This window comes from Phascolarctos cinereus, unplaced genomic scaffold (genome assembly GCF_003287225.1).
Source record: "Phascolarctos cinereus isolate Bilbo 61053 unplaced genomic scaffold, phaCin_HiC Scaffold_4;HRSCAF=312, whole genome shotgun sequence".
NCBI classification, from domain to species: Eukaryota; Metazoa; Chordata; class Mammalia; order Diprotodontia; family Phascolarctidae; genus Phascolarctos; species Phascolarctos cinereus.
Window position 1 is genome coordinate 166,546,672 of NW_027555847.1, and position 18,524 is coordinate 166,565,195.

The window sequence follows — 18,524 nt, forward strand, 5'->3', positions numbered from 1 at the left end:
TTGCAAAGCGGGGAAGTAGGTGCATTTTTTCAATTTTTATCTAGAATCAAGCTTGGCTGTTATAATTACATAGTATTTAGGTTCTTTTCGACTGTTTTCCTGGTGCTGCTTGCCTGTGCATCAGTTTATATGTCTTCCCATGCTTCTCTGAATTCACATTTCTTACATAATATTTCATTATACTCATGTACCACAATTTGTTGGCCCATTCCCCAATTGACAGGCATCAACTTTCTAGTTCTAGTTCTTTGCTACCAACAAAAATAAACAAACAAAAAACAACATATTAAGAATATTTGGTATATATGAAGGATTTCTTACCTTATAAGCCTAGAAGTAGGGTCCCTGAATCAAAGTATGCATGTAATCACTTTTTTAGAATGATTCAAATCACTTTCCAGAATGATTAGAATTTACAGAATCACAATTCATAGTATCACCATCAGTGAATTAATGTACCTGTCTTTCTGGAGCCTTTCCAACATTGGCTATTTCCATCATTTTGTCATTTTTGCCAGTTTACTGGGTGAAAGGTGAAATTTAAATTGTTTGGGTTTACATTTATCTTGTTAGTCATTTGGAGCAGTCTTTCATATGATTGTTAATAGTTTGTAACTCTTCTTTTGAGAACTGGTCGTTCTTATCCTTTGGTCACTTACCCAGTAGGAAATAGCTCTTGATTTTACATATTTAAATTACTTCCCTATATGTCCTGGACAAATGCTTAGAGATATGTGACACAAATGTTTTTCCCCCCAGTCGATGATTTCCCTTCTTGTCCTCGCTACATTGATCTTATTTATGCATGAGCTTTTCAATTTCACGTACTTGAAATGATCTTCTTTCTCCTTTTTAAATCTCCTCCATCTCTCCACCCACACATAGCTGTGAAAGATACCTGCTCTTATTTTCATCTAATTAAATTTTCATCTAATTAATTAATTAATTAATTTTTAGTGGTGTGACCTTTTATGTCCTGATGCTTATTTTAAACAAATAAAGCCAGGCAGCTTGGTGCATTTGGAAGAACACTGAGTCAGTCTTGCCATTGATGCTTGATGTCTATTGTAGTCTTGGCTAAGCCAGATAATTTCACTAATCCTCAGTTTCCTCACCTGAAAAATGAGGAGGTTGGATTAGATAGCCTCTTAAGATCCTGCTATGTCAAGATCTATGATCATAAGCATTTATACAATAATGTATAAGGGAGGGAGAACACTTAGGGGAACAGGAAAAATTGAACTATTAAAGAAGAGCCAATCACAGTCTTCCCCCAAACTCAATAAACACTGGGAGCTAATTTTACCAACTGCTTTACTGAGCTCAGCAATTTATTGCTGGGCTGTTTGCATATTTATTCCAGAGCTAGAACCCCCAAGGTGCCACGACTTAGCATATATCCTTTATAGATGTGGTCAACACACTGACTCGTCAACCAATTCTCCAGACCCTCCTGGAATAGTTTTGTAATCCCACGATCTAAAATAAGTCTCACTGAGAATTTAAAACCCCTCAGGGAAGAGGGGACCTTTCCATCTTTTGATCAATGGTGTGGCAGTCAGCTGGAATTACTGGTGACTTTGTTGGAAGTAAACACCTAAAGGATGCTTGCTGATTGATTGATTGATTGATTGATTGATTGATAAGATACTTCAAGGATTGTGCTAGCAACTAGTGATACAAAGACAGAAATGAAACCATCCATTCCCTATTGGAACACATATATAAGAATATGTGAAATAAACAAAAAACAGTTGGAGAGGGTAAAGCCCTAGCAGCTAGAAGGAATCGGGCCATCTTCTCATTGAAGGTAGCATTTGAGTTGAGCTTTGAAGGAAACAAAGAATTCTATGAGACAATAAAGAGTCTGGAATGCATTACAGGTATGGGATAAAGGAAGGGGAGCATCACATGTGAGGAAGAGCAAGAAGGCCAGTTTGTGTGGACTGTGGAGTGAGGGAAGGGAAATAAGGCATATTAAGCCTGGAAATGTCAATTGGAGCTAAGTTGCAAAGAACTCTAAGCAACAAATAGAGGGATTTTTATTCAAACTTTCAGGAGATAAGGATTTAAAGAATTTTGAGTAAGATCATAGGGTCACATGCAAAGTGAAGGGAGCAGAACCAGAACACTATATACACTAGCAGCAATATTGTAACAATGATCAACTGTGTAGGACTTGGATTCTCTGAGCAAGACATTGATCCAAGACAATTCCAAAACACCCATGATGAAAAATGCTATCCACCTCCAAAGAGAGAATTGGTGAACTCTCAGTGCAGATTGAAGTACTTTTTTCACTTTCTTCATTTTCTTTTCTTTTGTTCTCATGTTTTATAACATGGCTAATAGGAAAATATGTTTTGCATGACTTCATTGTATAATTGATATTGTATTGCTTGCCTTCTCAAGGGATGGGGGAAGGGCGGGAGTGAGGAAGAGAATTTGGAGCTCAGAATTTTTAGAATGAATGTTAAAAATGTTTAATATAATTGGGAAATATCTATTGAAATAAAATACATTTTTAAAAAGATCATAGGATCGTAGAGAGAGAGTTGGAAGGATTCTCAGAAGCCATTTAGTTCGACCCCTTCATTTTACTGATGAAGAAACTGACTTATCCAAGGTCACACAAGGTAGTAAGCATCAGAAGGGATATGAACCCAGGTGCTCTTACTACAAAGATAGTGACACAATCAGACTGCTTTAAGAAAATCACATTAGTAGCTTTATGGGGGATGAATTGGAGAGTAGAGACAAATGGGTGGAAAGGGAAGGGAATAGGCATTTGTATAAAGCCTAATATGTGCCAGGCACTGTGTTAAGTTCTTTTACAAATATATCTCATTTGATTCTCACAACAACCCTGTTAAGTAGGAGGAGGTTGAAAATGAAGCAGGGAGACCAAGTAGGAGGCTATTATAATAATCCAGATAAGAAGGGTTGAGAATTTGAACTAGGGCTATGGTGTTAGTAGAAGAAAAGGGGGAAGATGAAAGAGATATATAGATAGAAATAATAAGACTTTACAATAGATTGGGTAGTGGAGGGCAGGGAAGAGTGAGAAAGTAAGGCTGACTTCAAGGCTGAAAGCCTGAGTAAAAGGAAGCATAGTGGTACCCTTAACAGAAATAGACAAGTTCAAAAGAGGATTGCGTTTAGCTGGAAAAGATCCCCTTTTGGAAATATTGATTTTCAAGTGCCTTATGAGACATCAGTGATCTGGGAGTCATTAGCGTAGAAATGATAATTAAATCCTTTAGTTCGTAAGGTCAACAAGAGAAAGTAAAGAATTAAGACTGGGCAAGACCTTGGGCTACAGTCAGAGTTAGAATGAAGATACAACAAAGGAGCCTGAGAAGTAGTTGGCAGTTATGAGAAGAACCAAAATAGGACAGCATCACAAAAACCTAGGGAGAAGAGCTAGGTCTACGATGTCAAATGTTGCAGGGGTCAAAAGAGGATGAAGACTGAGAAAAGAAAAAGGCTATCAGATTTGTCAATTAGGAAATAGAAGAAGGGAGGAGGGGAGGGAGGAAGAGACAGAGAGACAGAGACAGAGACATTTGAAAGCCTGATTGTAAACTTGAGAAGTGAGGGACAGGAAGAAGGAAAGGTAAGGGAACAAGCATTTATTAAGTGCCTTTTATATGCACCGAGCTAAATACTTTGTAAATATCTCATTTGATGCTCCCAACAGCCCTGGGAGGTAGATGTGGATTTTTTTTTCTAGAAAAGAAACATGGAACAATAACTTAAGGAGATAGTAGAGTCAAGCAAAAGGTTTTTTTTATGAAGTAAGAGTAGTCAAGGAAGGAGTTTTAGTAGAAGATCAAGCAACTGTTGCTCTATTAGATGAAGTAGAATGTTTACCCCAAAACATGTTTTCTTTTAAATTTTTTGACATTTTCCTCATTCAAGATTCTTATAAATGCTACTTCAAATTGTCTTAGGTTAGAGAGATGGGCATGGTGAGGAGGAAGACATGAAGAGAGTAACTATGTCATCTTGGACATTTTTCTCTTTAAGAAAAAAAATATTTGGATTTAGAATAATGTAAAATAATTTTTTAAAAATTGTCCCTGGCATACTTGTGCGAAAAGCACAATGAATGAATTTTTTTCTTCAACAAAGGATATGACATTTAAGCAGATAAATACAAGTTCAGTTTGGGCTGCAGTCAGTGTCAGTGTTATATGGTGAGACATTTCTAGATACAAAATGCATTTTTGGGTGACTCTTCACCTTCTTAAAAGTATACGAATGCTATGAGGGTTATCAGAAATCTTCCCTTTTGGAAGTGAGTTCACTTGAATTGAAAGTAAAACTATGGCAGAAAAAATATTTTATAGAAACTATGATGACTTTTTTCAATTATAAACTAATAGATTTGCAGTGACAAGGATAATCTGAAAGCTACCCCCCTAAAGAAAAAAAAATTTAAATCTAAGGAAAATAACATAACACTTCACTTAACTAATGGTAAAATTAAACTGATGTTTAAACTTTTTCAAAGATGTTTTATTTTTAAACTGTAAAAGTCAACAGAATTAGCTCTTAGCTAATTATATGCATCTAGTCATACACACCCATAATTTTCAGAAGAACTTTTCTAATTGGTACTCAAGAGACCTAAGTTCAATTCTGGGGAGGAGAGAAGGGGCCCCATGGGGAGAGATGTGAATGGTGGCAAAATGGATAAACAGCAGAGCCTTTAGGCAGGAAGACCTGAGTTCAAATCCAGCCTCAGACATTCACCAGCTATGTGACCTTTTGTCTGCCTCAGTTTCCTGTCTGTAAAAAATGGGGATAATAATAGCACTTATCTCCCAGGGTTGTTGTGAGGATCAAGTGACATAATATTGTAAAGAGCTTTGTGAACCATAAAGCACAATGTTAATGCTGACTATGGCTATTATAGCCGTGCCTTTAACTCATTGTTTAAACTTGGGCACCTTACTTTCCCTCCTTGAGCTTCATCTATCACAGTTAGAAAGGAATCCTAGTAGAAAGAAGGCTTTATTTAAAATCAGAGGACTTGGGTTTAAATGCCAGCTCTGCCACTGTGATCACGTGACCTTGGTCAACTCACAACCACTTTTGGCCTTTCTCTTTATCTATAAACTGAGGGAGTGTATTAAAAGCATCCATTGTCCCTTTCAGCTACAAACCTCTGATCCTTAAGACAGCTACTAGAGGAAACATTCCATGATTCTTTTAATGCAAAAAAGAAAGAAATCTGAAATCAGTCATTTCCATTCACCATGCCCCCTCTACAACAATTAAATATATAGATTCTTAGATTCGAGCATTAAGAGTAACAGTATGGATTAGTGATTAGAAGACTGACCTTGACTTCAGGAAGTCTTGGATTATGTCTTGCCACTGACACATGCTAGCTCTGTGACCATAGGTAAGTCACCTAACCTTGTAGTGCTTCTCTATGACTATGAGTTGCAGCCATCAGCATAGGCTCCTAGATCCAGAAATGGAAAGAACGTCATAGACCATTTTGTCCAGCCTCTTTGTTGTACAGATGAGGAAACTGAGCCTCAAAGAGGTAGAGTGACTTGCCCATGGTCATACTGATAGTAAGCATCAGAGCTAAGATTTGAGCCCAGATCCCTATAGCGTCCATAATCATAGGTCTAGAGTTAGAAGTGACCTTAAAGTCCGTCTTCTCTGATCCACCAACATCATTTTGTAAATGAGAAAACTGAAACCCAAGGAGGCTAACTAGCTCAAGGTCACACACTAAGCATAAGGGCAGGATTTCAACTGATGTACTCTGACTTGGGAGCCAATGCTCTTTTCATGGTGCCACCTAGAGGTAATGGGATTTCTCTACACTAATAAAATCATAGGTCAAAAAGAAGAAGACTAAATATCCAGTCTTCTTTTCTCAAAACAAGACATGCAAATTTTATTTTCACTTCAGAAGTGTGTGGGAACCATTTGTAGAACTGTTTTATATTATACTATCCTCTGCTTTTAGAATTTTTGTTTCTTAAACCTTTGTAGCTTTGAGGGCTGTGGCAGGTGGGGAATGGTATTATCCATTGTGCAGAAAGAATGCTTTTAACATTTGCAATACAATTGCTCTGTCTCACAGTAGCTCACGTTTATATATTGTTTCAGTCCTGTAAGGCACTTTCTTCATAAATACTGGGAGGGGAGGAAGTGAGCCCCCTTCCAGCTTTAGCTCTGTGATCCTAGTGTAAGTGTAATTAACCCCATTTTACAGATGAAAAAACTGAGGCCTAGAGAGGAAGTGATTGTATTAGATTGTGTATTTGATTGACCCCAAGGGGATGCAGTACTAGGAATAACAGCTTCAGGCCTGTTTGTTAACCTATGCATACAGAGAAAGAAAAATTAATCCCAGGTTTGGAAAGGGACCAGAGGTCCTCAAGTCTACCCTCCTTCCTTCAGGCAGAACCATACCTAAATCATCTCAGTGAGAAAGAGAGATGCCAAACTTTGGACATGGGCAAGTCATCAAACTCTGAAACTCAGCTCTTTTTTAAAAATGGATATAATAATACTCTTACAATGTACTTCACAGGGTTGTAGTGACAAAAAAGGCTTTGTAAAACCTAAAATTCATCCCCATATATGTAAGGCATTTTTATGAAATAATGAAAACCTTCACTGTGATGAAAGTATTCTCTACTGAACCTAACTCCCTTATATATATAGGTTATATTTCAGTTATCTCTCTTCTGGAAAGAATCAGATTCAGTGGGGTGGAAGCTTAGCTCTGAACCACAGGAATACTTGATTCATTCTGACATCCCTGTTCATCTCCCAGCTTGGCTAGTGAATTCTGGGAATCTTTTTCGTGACAGGAGGCATGTAGAGCATGTAACTCAAACCTGGAAAGAGACCTTAGACATCATGTTTTCTTTTCAAGACAAGGATACCGAGACCCAAAGGGCAGGTGGCCAGATTTGACCCGCTGCATTTGGACTCTAAATCCAGGGCTTTTTTCACTAAGCCATGCTGACCTCTCAGGAATAAATTGTTTGATAAATTGCCAGCCCAGAAGGGTTTCTCATTATCCCCCCAGTGTTTCCCTCATGCAGTGTTCAATGAGCCAAATCATGACTCAGAAAAGCAGTCTTATGAAAGATGATACTTCAGATAACTTCTGTCTAGGCTTTGAGCCAAAGATTTGTTTTGTAGCAAAAGGTACCATATTATTCTGAATATAGGCCACACACTTTCCCATAATCTGGATTGTTCGTTGTTGTGGTGGTGGTGGTTTTATAAACTGAGTGGAGGGTTGTGTTTAAGACTTCTACTTCCCCATTTTATAGTATCATAGATTTAGAGCTGAAAGGAAGCTTAGAGTCCATTTGGAACAAACTCTTCATTTTACAAATGAGGAAGCTGATGCCCCCAGGGAAGGTAAGTAATTTGCCCAAGGTCACATAAATAGTATTAACAGAGCTAGGATCTGAACCAGAGTCCTCTGACAGATCTAAGACTCTTTCGTCTTATGCATGGTCCCATCAGTATGAACATTCCCTTTACTAGGATAGCTCATACCCCAGCTACTTCTCATCACATGCAGTTCTTGTTTGTGTTTTTGCATAGGTCCTTCACAGATTCTGCCCGATGTTCTGAATACCATTTGGTGAATACCAGTATAGCATCAGAGCTATCCATCTGCTATCCCTTGCTCTTGTTATCCACACAACTGACCCACCTTTTTTGGGGGGGCATGCATTCCTTCAAGGGTATCTCACATACCATTGGAAAAATGGGTCAGCCTCTTTTTATACCCATCATGCATCTCTACAGTTGCCCATTCAGTTATTTGCAACTTTAATTCTTCAGAGATTATATTGTGCTATGATTTGCTACCATATAGCATGATTGAAGACAGGTTTTTAAATAAGATCTTATTGCTATTTTTTGTTTTTATGTAGCCTAAATTCCCCTTTGTATCCTTCTTCCTCCCCTCCTCCCAGAGTTATTCCTTGTAACAAAGAATTTTTTTAAGAAATGAAAATAGAAGAGAAAAAACCAACAAAATTTATCAATAATTTTTTTAAAAAATCTGACAACACATGCAATGTACTGGATACACCCATGCACACGCATGAGTTGCTTCCCTTCCTCCCTCCACTTCTGCAAGGAAGTGGGGGGAGTTGTCCTTTCATACCTCCTCTTCCAGACCAACCTTGTTCTTTTACATTCATTTTTTGTTGTTTTTATGGTTTGGTGATCTTTTTATTTATGTGGTTATAGTCATTGTGTATATTATTTTCTCTGCTTACCTCACTTAATATCAGGCAATGTAAGTCTTTTCTTGCTGGTATGTGTTCATCATAGTTTTTGTTTCTTTTTTTTTTTTGTTAGGTAGTAGGGTTAAATGACTTGCCCAGGGTCACATAGTAAGTATCAAATGTCTGAGTCCAGATTTGAACTCAGGTCCTCCTGACTCCAGGGCCGGTGTTCTATCCTCTGTGCCACCTAGCTGTCCCTATAGTTTTTGTTTCTTACAGCACAGTAATATTCCATTATGTTCATGTACCACAGTTTACCCAGTCACAGACCTCTATTTTGTGTCTAGTTCTTAGCTCCTTCAAAAAAGTGTTGCTATAATTATTTGCGTTTGGAGCCTTGCTTTTAATCAGTGACCTCCTTGGGGTCTATATGTAGCAGAATCTCCAGGTCAAAGAGTGTGGATATTTTAGCCACTTTATTTGCATAATTTACAAAATGTTTTCCAGGGTAGTTATACTAATTCATAGCTCCACCAGTTATTGCACCTGTCTCTCCATAAGCCTCTAACAATCACTATTTACAGGAAATATTTCTGTTAAAAGTATGGGGTTTTGTGCTGAGAAGTGACTTGGAATAGTTACACATACTACACAATTTCACAACTGAAATCCAGCCTTCTCTCTCCCTTTAACTGCTAAGTCCAGTGGATGGACCATCTGCAATCCTTTTGGGTCACCCAGGTGACACAATGGTTAGAGTACTGGCTTGGAGTCAGGAAGACCTGAGTTCAAATTCAGGCTTACACACTTCCTAGCCATGTGGCATTGGGCAGGTCTGTCTGCTTCAGTTTCCCCAGATGTAAAATGGTGATAGTAATAGCACCTACCTTATAGGGTTGTTGTGAATATCAAATGACATGTTTGTAAAGTGCTTAACACAGTGCTTGGCACATAGTAGGTGCTTAACAAATGCCTATTCTCTTCCCTCCCCCCTTTTGAAGATTTGTGTACTCAGAGGCTGCTATCCAATTGCCTGACAAATTCTAAACATTAGTCCTTTTTCATCCATTTAGTTTTTTCTCTATGGATTTGCTAAGCTAATCTTTTTTGATTAATCATAGAGTTTACCGTAGAGGCTCTGTATGGTTCCGGGGCATGATGCAATCAGTATAATATCATCTGCAAATGACATTTGGATGACCTCACTGTCTATAAGGAAGCCCTCCTCCAGTGTAGAGCATCCCCCATGATACACATTTCTCTGTTTTCTGCCTTATCTGACATTAATAATCACAGTGTGTAGTGAGATAGCTATGTGATCCTCTGAATAGGCTGCTGGACCTGGAGTAAGAAAGACCCGAGTTCAATTCCAGCATCAGATGCTTACTAACTATGTGACTCTAAGCAAGTCACTTAATCTCTGTCTATCTCAGTTTCCTCATCTGCAAAATGGGGAATAATTATAATAATAATACCTCACTTGTGTGAGGATCAAGTCAGGTAATGTGTGTAAAGTGCTTCACAAACCTTAACATGCTATATTAATGCCAACTGTCATTATTACTACTATATGTAGTAGCATTTTAGTAATTATGTAGTTGTATTTTCCAAGAATATTATATGATATAATATGAGAGACAGAGAGGGAGGGAGGGAGGGAAGGAGGAGAGAGAGAGAGACAGAGAGAGAGAGAGACTTAAGTAGCACATGGGAGAAACAGACCTACCACTTGTACTTATTTGGTAGGGAGCTGTAGTTAGAGACGTGCAGACTGAGAATGGAACAAATCAGTTCCCCTATATATCTGGGCCTTAATTTCCCCATCTGTAAAATGAGGTGCTGGATTAGATGACCATGGGATCGATAGAGAGCTGGAAAGGACCTCAAAGGCCATTTTGTCCAAACCCTTCATTTTACACATAGAGGCCAGGGAAGGTTAAGTGACTTACCCACAGAAATCATAAGAATCAGAGGCAGTATTTGAACCCAGGCCTTCTAACTCCAGAACCAGTAATCCTATGAGCTAAGCCTTCAACCTATTTTATTTTGCAGATTTCTTATTTTAAAGCCCATCGAGTTGCTTTGGTGTTGATCGTGACATTTCTTCTTCAACCACAGTGTTCAGTGAGGCTGGCCGTCATGGACTAAGCAGGCTATGGTGTCCTAGTGAACCTTTCCCCCAACCATGTGGCCAGTGAGACAATGAGATTTTAGGAATAGGAAAACAGAAAATGTATGGGGTGCCCTCATTCTTTTGTTTGGGGACCTAACGCCTCTTTTTTTTCCTTTTTCTTTTGACCTAAATCCTTCTAATCAAGTACAGAAAGAATACTTCATGAATTTTCTCTATAATAATGGCAGGAACAAAGAATCTCCAGATTTTCATGATCTAATAACTATTGTGGGGTGGGGTTTTTTAGATCGTTTGTTGAAATTTCCCACAAAAAGAAAGTGGTTGAACTTTGGATGTCCTGCCTGTAAATAGCACAGTCTGATGGAGAGAGCAATGGAAAAAATGATTTACTCAATGTATAGAAAAGCAACAATGAAAGACTTCAAAACTGTGATTAATGCAGGGAATTATGACTTGAAAGGATCATAGGATCCTCAGTTCTAAAGGTGGAAGGGATTGTAGAGGCTATCAAGTTAACCCCATTCCCCATTTTAAAATTTAGGAAACTGAGGCGTGGTTTTAATAACTTGCCCAAGGTCAAACATCTGGTATCTAAGTTGAGATTTGAACCCTTGTCTTCCTTATTCCAAGACCAGCAGAACAGCTATAGAATGAGGCTTATGTTCTAAGATATAGCCAGTATACTATTTGATCCTGCTTGACCCTACATCTTTGAAAGCTAGCTTGAATAGAGAGCCAGCCACTGTTAAGGAAGACATGGGTTTATCTTCAGCCTCTGGTATATACTGGCTGGGTAAGTGCCTTAATCTCTTAGTGAACTCTCTAGGATTATAAATTACAGAGTAGGAAAGAGGTGCAGATCTGAATTAGCAGAAGTTTCCTTATTGGGAAGCCTTTTATAGCAATAAAAACCATAGGTTCAATTTTAAAACCCAAAATATATTTGCTACAAAGAAGGTGAGCTGTTTTGTTGGGGGTTGGGGGGCCCAGGTACAATGCTGTTAAGAAGAGCAATAAAAATGCAGAAACAAAGACCACTGGACTCAGTCAGTCAACAAGCATTCACTAAGGGCTTACGATTTGCCAGACACTGTGACTAGGGAACAGGTTTCTCCTCCTTCTGACTCTGCTAAGAGATTTCTTATGTGATTTTCCTGTATGACCCTGACTGTGAGTAGTTTACTGGTTCTCTGTCTACCCGTCTGTAAAATAGGGCTAATAGCACCTACCTCACAGGGTTGTTATGAGGAAGCACCCCTGTAAAGGACATTTGAAAAGAAGAAAGACAATTGCAAGGGATTAAACCTTAGGGGAGCTTTCTCTTCTCTGACTCAGCATGCAGGACCTTTCCCAAGCCATAGTGCAACATCCTGTGGAGACCTAAGTGAGATTTTCTGGTTTCTTTCCAGGATCGTTTCCGGCAAAGGAATTCTCGGCAGTTCCCGAGCATCTGCGGGCTAAAGAAGATGGTTTCCATGCTGCTCAGTCGACAGCTGACCTGTGCAGTCCAGCAAAATTGCCGGCTATTTGTACCTGGTAAGCATTTGGGGAATCTCAGCAAAAGAGCTGATCCTCATTAGAAGATACCTCCAAGTCTGGAGTTCCCTTGTCTTGTGTGTCTTCAGAGAAGTGTTTCCAGGAGCTCAGCACAGCATGTAATAGGTTCGTAATAAATGCTAGTAGAGTTGAACTGGACTGAACTGAATTTGATTAGGCCCACAAAAGAACCACTTGTAATCAATCAATTGAAAAGCATTTATTCAATGCTTACTATGTTCTGGGCACTGGACATACAAAGAAAAAGCAAAAAACAGTCCTTTCCCCCAAGAAGCTTACATTCTCATGTGAGAGACAACTAGAAAATAAATGAATTGTGTCTTGGGAAGGGATGGACTATATGAATGGAAAGGGGATCTGCTACACACAGTAAACCCCCAGCTCTTGGCTCAGAAACCTTTAGGAGCATTGTTGATGGCATAGGTGCCCCCAAATCCTCCAATTCCCTGCAAAGGCATGGGAGAGAGATCACTGAGGTTTACTGGTCAGTCAATTGCAGCTAGCATTTTTTTATTTTTTAAATATTAATTTATTTTTAGTTTTCAACATTCACTTCCATAGGCTTTTGAGTTTTAAATTACCTCCCCCCTCCCTCTCCACCTCCCTCCCCAAGATGGTATGCAATCTGATATAGGCTCTACATATACATTCCTATTAAACATATTTTCACATTAGTCACGTCGTAAAGAAGAATTAGAACCAATAGGAGGAACCACAAGAAAGAAGAAACAAAACAAAACAGAATTAAGAAAACAGAGCAAATAGTATGCTTTGATCTGCAATCAAACTCCATAGTTCTTTCTTTGGGTATGAATAGCATTTTCCATCATGAGATTTTTGGAGATGTCTTAGATCCTTGCATTGCTGAGAAGGGCTAAGTCCATCAGTTAGTCATCACACAGTGTGGCTGTCACTGTGTACAACGTTCTTCTGGTTCTGGTCATTTCACTCATCATCAGTCCGTACAAGTCTTTCCAGGTTTTTCTGAAGTTCACCTGCTCATTATTTCTTATAGCACAATAGTATTCCATTACATTCATATACCACAACTTGCTCAGCCATTCTCCAGTTGATGGGCATCCCCTCAATTTTCAATTCTTTGCCACCACAGAAAGAGCTGCTATAAATGTTTTTGTACATGTGGGTCCTTTTCCCATTTTTATGATCTCTTTAGGATACAGTCCTAGAAGTGGTATTGCTGGGTCAAAGGGTATGCACATTTTTATAGCCCTTTGGGCATAGCTCCAAATTGCTTTCCAAAATGGTTAGATCAGTTCCTAACTCTACCAACAATGCATTAATGTTCCAATTTTCCCACATTTTCTCCAATATTTATCATTTTCCTGTTTTGTCATGTTGGCCAGTCTGATAGGTGAGATGTGGTACCTCAAGAGTTGTTTTGATTTGCATTTCTCTAATCAATAGTGATTTAGAATATTTTTTCATGTGACTATAGATGGCTTTAATTTCTTCATCTAAAAACTGCCTGTTCATATCCTTTGACCATTTATCAATTGGGGAATGACTTGTATTCTTATAAATTTGACTTAGTTCTCTATATGTTTTAGAAATGAGGCCCTTATCAGAGACACTGGTTATAAAAATTCTTTCCCAGTTTTCTGCTTCCCTCCTAAGCTTGGTTGCATTGGTTTTGTTTTTGTAAGAAATGTTCAATTTAATGTAATCAAAATTATCCATTTTGCATTTCATAATGTTTTATATGTCTTGTTTGGTCATAAATTCTTCTGTTCTCCATAAATCTGGCAAGTAAACTATTCCTTGTTCTCCCAGTTTGCTTATAGTGTCAGCCTTATTATCTAAATTGTGTATCCATTTTGACTTTATTTTGGTAGATGACTTAAGATTTTGGTCTCTGCCTAGTTTCTGCCAAACCCTTTTCCAGCTTTCCCAGCAGCAACTAGCATTTATTGAGCATCTCCAATTTGCAAGGCACTGTGCTAAGTGCCAAAGATACAAAGAAAGGCAAAAGGCAATCTCTGCTTTCATGCAGCTAACAGTTTAATAGGGAGGCAACATGAAAACAGTTGTGTACTATCTGTGTATATATCTGTATATCTATATGTAGATATATAGATAGGATAAATTGGGGGTAACCACAGAGAGAAGGTGCTAAGATTAAGGAGGACTGGGAAGGCCTTCTTGTAGAAGGTCAGACTTCAGCTGGGGCTTGAAGGAAGCCAGGGAAGCTAGGAAGCAGAGATGAGGTGGCAGAGAGTTCCATGCATGGAGGACAGTCAGTGAAACACGCCAAGGTCTGGAGATGGAGTGCTTTGTGTGAAGAACAGCAAGGAGGCCATTGTCACTGGGTTGCAGTAGAGAGGAGTGAGGTATTAGAACATAAGAAAGGGGACACCCAAGGCAGAATACGGTTTAGATTTTGACAAGATAGAGAGATCTAAGTTACTCCTTCTCAGTAAAGTACCAAGTTAACTAATACATATTTATTTTTTATATTTTGTTGACTTTTTTTTTGTTTTTCCCTTGCTTAGATTTCCTCCTGTATCCCTTTCCCTCCCATCTTCAAGAAAGCCTCTCCATATAACAATTTTTTTTTAAAGAGAGGGGAAATTTTCAGCAAAGTCCATTAGTACATTGAAAAAATACTATAGTATATGCATTCTTCCACCCATCCTCCCCATATACTCACATACCTCTCCCAAGGAGTGGGGAGAGGCATCTTCTCATATCTCTTCTTTGGAGCCAAACTTTCAAAAAGCGTTTGTTAAATGCCCTCTTCATGCTGAGTAATGGGGATAAAAACAGAAAAGAGAGGCAGTCTCTGCCTTTAAGGGGCTTACATTCTAATGGAAAAATTACCTAATTAGGCCCATGTTCTGTTAAATCTGCTCCAAAGAGAGTAATTCATTTCAGGAAGGGAAAATGTAGAATAAGATGAGTAAAAAATATGTATGTATGTATATTTTTTATCATATCAAATTGACTAATTCAAGGGGGTGATTGAAATCAGAGATAGCTCAAGTTGATTCCCTCTGCACAGTAGGGTTTTTCCAGCCCAATGGGATAAGTAGGTCAGAGAGACCTGGAAAGAGACACTCATCTTGCAGCCTCAGGATTTCAGACTAGTCAACAGATCTAAAAGAAGAGTCCTTTTTCAGATGATTCATTTCATTATGTTCTTATCACATGTGGACACATCATTTACTCAGGCTTTTATTTTGTTGAGTCTGAGCCAAGTATCTAAAGGTCTGGTCTGCCAGGGTAAAGGAAGCCCCTTTGATTCAGGGATCCAGGCCTCTAAGTTCCTAATGTTCACTCCCTTCACATTCTTTGATCCTCCTGTGTAAGACCTTCAGTCTTCATTATTAAGGTCCTGCTGTGTTCAAGATGAAGGCAACTAGGTGGTTCAGTGGATAGAGTGCTGGGCCTGGAGTCAGGAACAACTGAGTTCAAATCTGGCCTCAAATCTGGCTTTGTGACCCTCAGCAAGTCACTTAACATCTGTTTACCTTAACCCACTGGAGGAGGAAATAGCAAACCACTGTAGTATCTTTGCCAAGAAATCCCCATGGAGAGTATTGGCATGCTATAGTCACAAAGAGTCAGACACAACCAAACAGTTGAACAATGATATGCCAGATCCTGTACTTTGTCCTGGGGATACAAAAACAAAAATGGAACAGTCCCTACCCTGCTCAAGGAGCTCACGTTCAGGGGAAATACCATGTACATGTACAAGTATAGACAAGGTGTATACAAAGTAAACATAAGGTCATTTTTAATTTTAGCATAAGATAATAATGTACAAGGTGATATCTATTTGGAGAGTTACCTAGAATTCAACACCAAAAATGAAGTGGGTGCTCTTTATTCTTCTGTTTTCCCTGCTTTGGGATGTTGTTACCAGCCATCATCCCCAACAGGGGCATGTTCTGGCCAGAGGGTACTGCTACCTTAATTGTGGTCAGGTTACTCAGTCCCAACCTGATTTTTCAAATTGGCTAAACCCCATAGGGCAGTATGATCCCAGGACACCATGATGGCCTATGGTTATTTGGGGAATGTGGGGCAATTGTGATTTATCAGTCTAGTGGGGAGCCTGGAAGACATGACAGCCTGGAACTCTTGGTTCACATCTCCTTTGCCCTGCACCTGTGCTGTTTGGCTTCGGCTTGCTCTGCCTCTGACCCTGCAACCAGAGGTATGTTAACCTAATGCCCACAGTCCCTGACTCAGATCTCTTGCTTTAACCCTGTTGATACCTTCAAGCTGTTCTCTATCTCTCCTCCTTATTCCTAAATGTACTCTCTACTTGAGGGACTTCCATTTCCCCTCTTTCTGCTCACTTCTCAACAACCTTTTGCAATCTGGCTTCTGGCCTCACCAGCTCAGCAAAACATGCTCTCCGCAAAGTTACCAATGGTCTCTCAATTGCTAAATCACATCCTCATCACTTATACTTGGTCCTTATTCTTCTGGACTTCTCTGCAGCTTTTGGAACTATTGACCACCCCTTCCTCCAGTATTCTTTCTCTTCCTTGGGTTTTTGGGATATTGTGCTGTCCTAATTCTCCTCGATGTCTTTTGCTGGGTCAGCATCCACCTCCTGACTCCTGACCATGACATCCCCTGAGGTTCTCTCCTGGTTTATATCTTCTCTCTTGAGGATAATCTCATCATTTCCCATTGATTCAATTATCATCTTTCTCCATCTGTCTCTTCTGAGTTCCAATTCTGTATCACCCGATTCCTGTCTATTTCCAGCTGGTTCCACATACACATTTCTAACTCAGCATGTCAAAAATAGAACTAAAACATTAGTATACTGTTGGTGGAGTTGGGAATTAGTCCAACCATTCTGAAAAGCAATTTTTCCCAAAAAGCTACAAAATTAAGCATGTTTTTTGACCCAGCAATACCACTACTAAGTCTATACCCCAGAGAGATCAAAGAAAAAGGAAAAAGACTCATATGTACTAAAATATTTATAGCAGCTCTTTTTATAGTGGCAAAGAATTGGAAACTTAGAGGATGCCCATCAACTGGGGAATAGCTAAGCAAGTTATGGTATATGGTATATAAATGTGACACTGTTGTGCTGTAATAAATGATGAAGGGGATGGTTTCAGAAAAACCTGGGAAGACTTTTATGAACTGATACAAAGTGAAGTGAACAGAGCCAGGAAAATAGTTAACACAGTAAAAACAGTATTGTAAAGATAATCAATTGTGAAAGACTTAATAGCTCTGATCAATACAATGATTCACCACAGTTTTGAAGGACTCATGATGAAAAATGCTATCCACCTTCAGATGGAAAACTAATGGACTCAGAGTGCAGATTGAAGCATATTTTTTCTGTTTTTCTTTCTTTCTCTTTTTTTTTTAACATGGCTAATGTGGAAATAACTTCATATAATTCTTTCTCAATGGTAAGGGAGGAGGAAAGGAAGAGAGAATTTGGAACCAAAAATAAAAATAAAATTGAAGGGGCAGCTAGGTGGCATAGTGGATAGAGCACTGGCTCTGGAGTCAGCAGGACCTGAGTTCAAATCCAGCCGTAGACACATAACATTCACTAGCTGTGTGACTCTGGGCAAGTCACGTAACCCCAATTGCCTCACAAAAAAAAAAATAATGAAATTGAATAAAGAAATATAACTCAGTATGTCCCATCTAAAACTCACCTCTTCTCTAAACATCTCTGTTTCTTTTCAAATTACCACCATTCTTCTATTCACCCAGGTTTGAAACCTCAAAGTCATCCTTGACTATTCTTTCTTCTCTAGACTCCCATCCAAATGGTTGCTAGGTCTTATTGATTCTACCTCCACAACATCACTTTGTTATATAAATATTAGCTATTATTCCACCCAGCTGCCTAATAACCGAGCTAAAATGTTCTCCTGGCTGTTTAACAACCTGATCAAGAAATTTCAATGGCTCCTTATTGTTTCTAGGATAAAGTACAAAGTCAGCTTAACATTGGAAGCCTTACATAATTTGGCTCCAGCCAAGCTTTCCAGGCCTACTGCATATAACTCCCCTTCATGCATTTTCCATTCTTTTCTGGCCTCTTTGCGGTTTCTGAATACAACATTCAGTCTAAATTTAACCCTTCCAAGCAATACAAGTATCTAAGACATCTCCAAAGGCCTCGTGATGGAAAATGCTATCCACATCCAAAGAAAGAACTATGGAGTTTAAATGTAGATCGAAGCATACTATTTGCTATTTTTTTTCTTCTGTTTTGTTTTCTCTTTCTGGTTGTTCCTCCTATTGGTTCTAATTCTTACTTACAACATCACCAATGTGAAAATATGTTTAATAGGAATGTAAATGTATAGCCTATATCAGATTTTGCGCTGTTTGGGGGAGGGTGGTGGGGAGGGAGGGGGAGAAAAGTTTTAAACTCAAAAGCATATGGAAGTGATTGTTGATGAATCAAAATAAATTAATTTTTAAAAGTACAACATTCAGTCTTCTGCTCCTTTGCTCATTCTGTCCCCAATACCTGGAATGCACTCCCTTCTATTCTTCACGTTATCTTTTTTTCTGTACCGTCTCTCACTTGGAGACCTCATCAGCTCCCATGGGTTTAATTGTCATCTCTATACAAA

At 38.8% G+C, this 18,524-nt stretch overlaps 1 protein-coding gene across 2 annotated transcripts in view; it reads left to right on the forward strand.

Annotated features, from left to right (window-relative positions):
- ABAT (4-aminobutyrate aminotransferase) overlaps positions 1-18,524 on the forward strand; it is a 127,899-nt gene that overhangs the window by 51,014 nt on the left and 58,361 nt on the right. For both annotated transcript variants that reach the window (XM_020972931.1, XM_020972932.2), the window contains exon 2: positions 11,778-11,904. In XM_020972931.1, coding sequence (XP_020828590.1) covers positions 11,835-11,904 — 70 coding nt within the window. In that variant the 5' untranslated portion in view covers positions 11,778-11,834. The remainder of the gene's footprint in view (positions 1-11,777; positions 11,905-18,524) is intronic.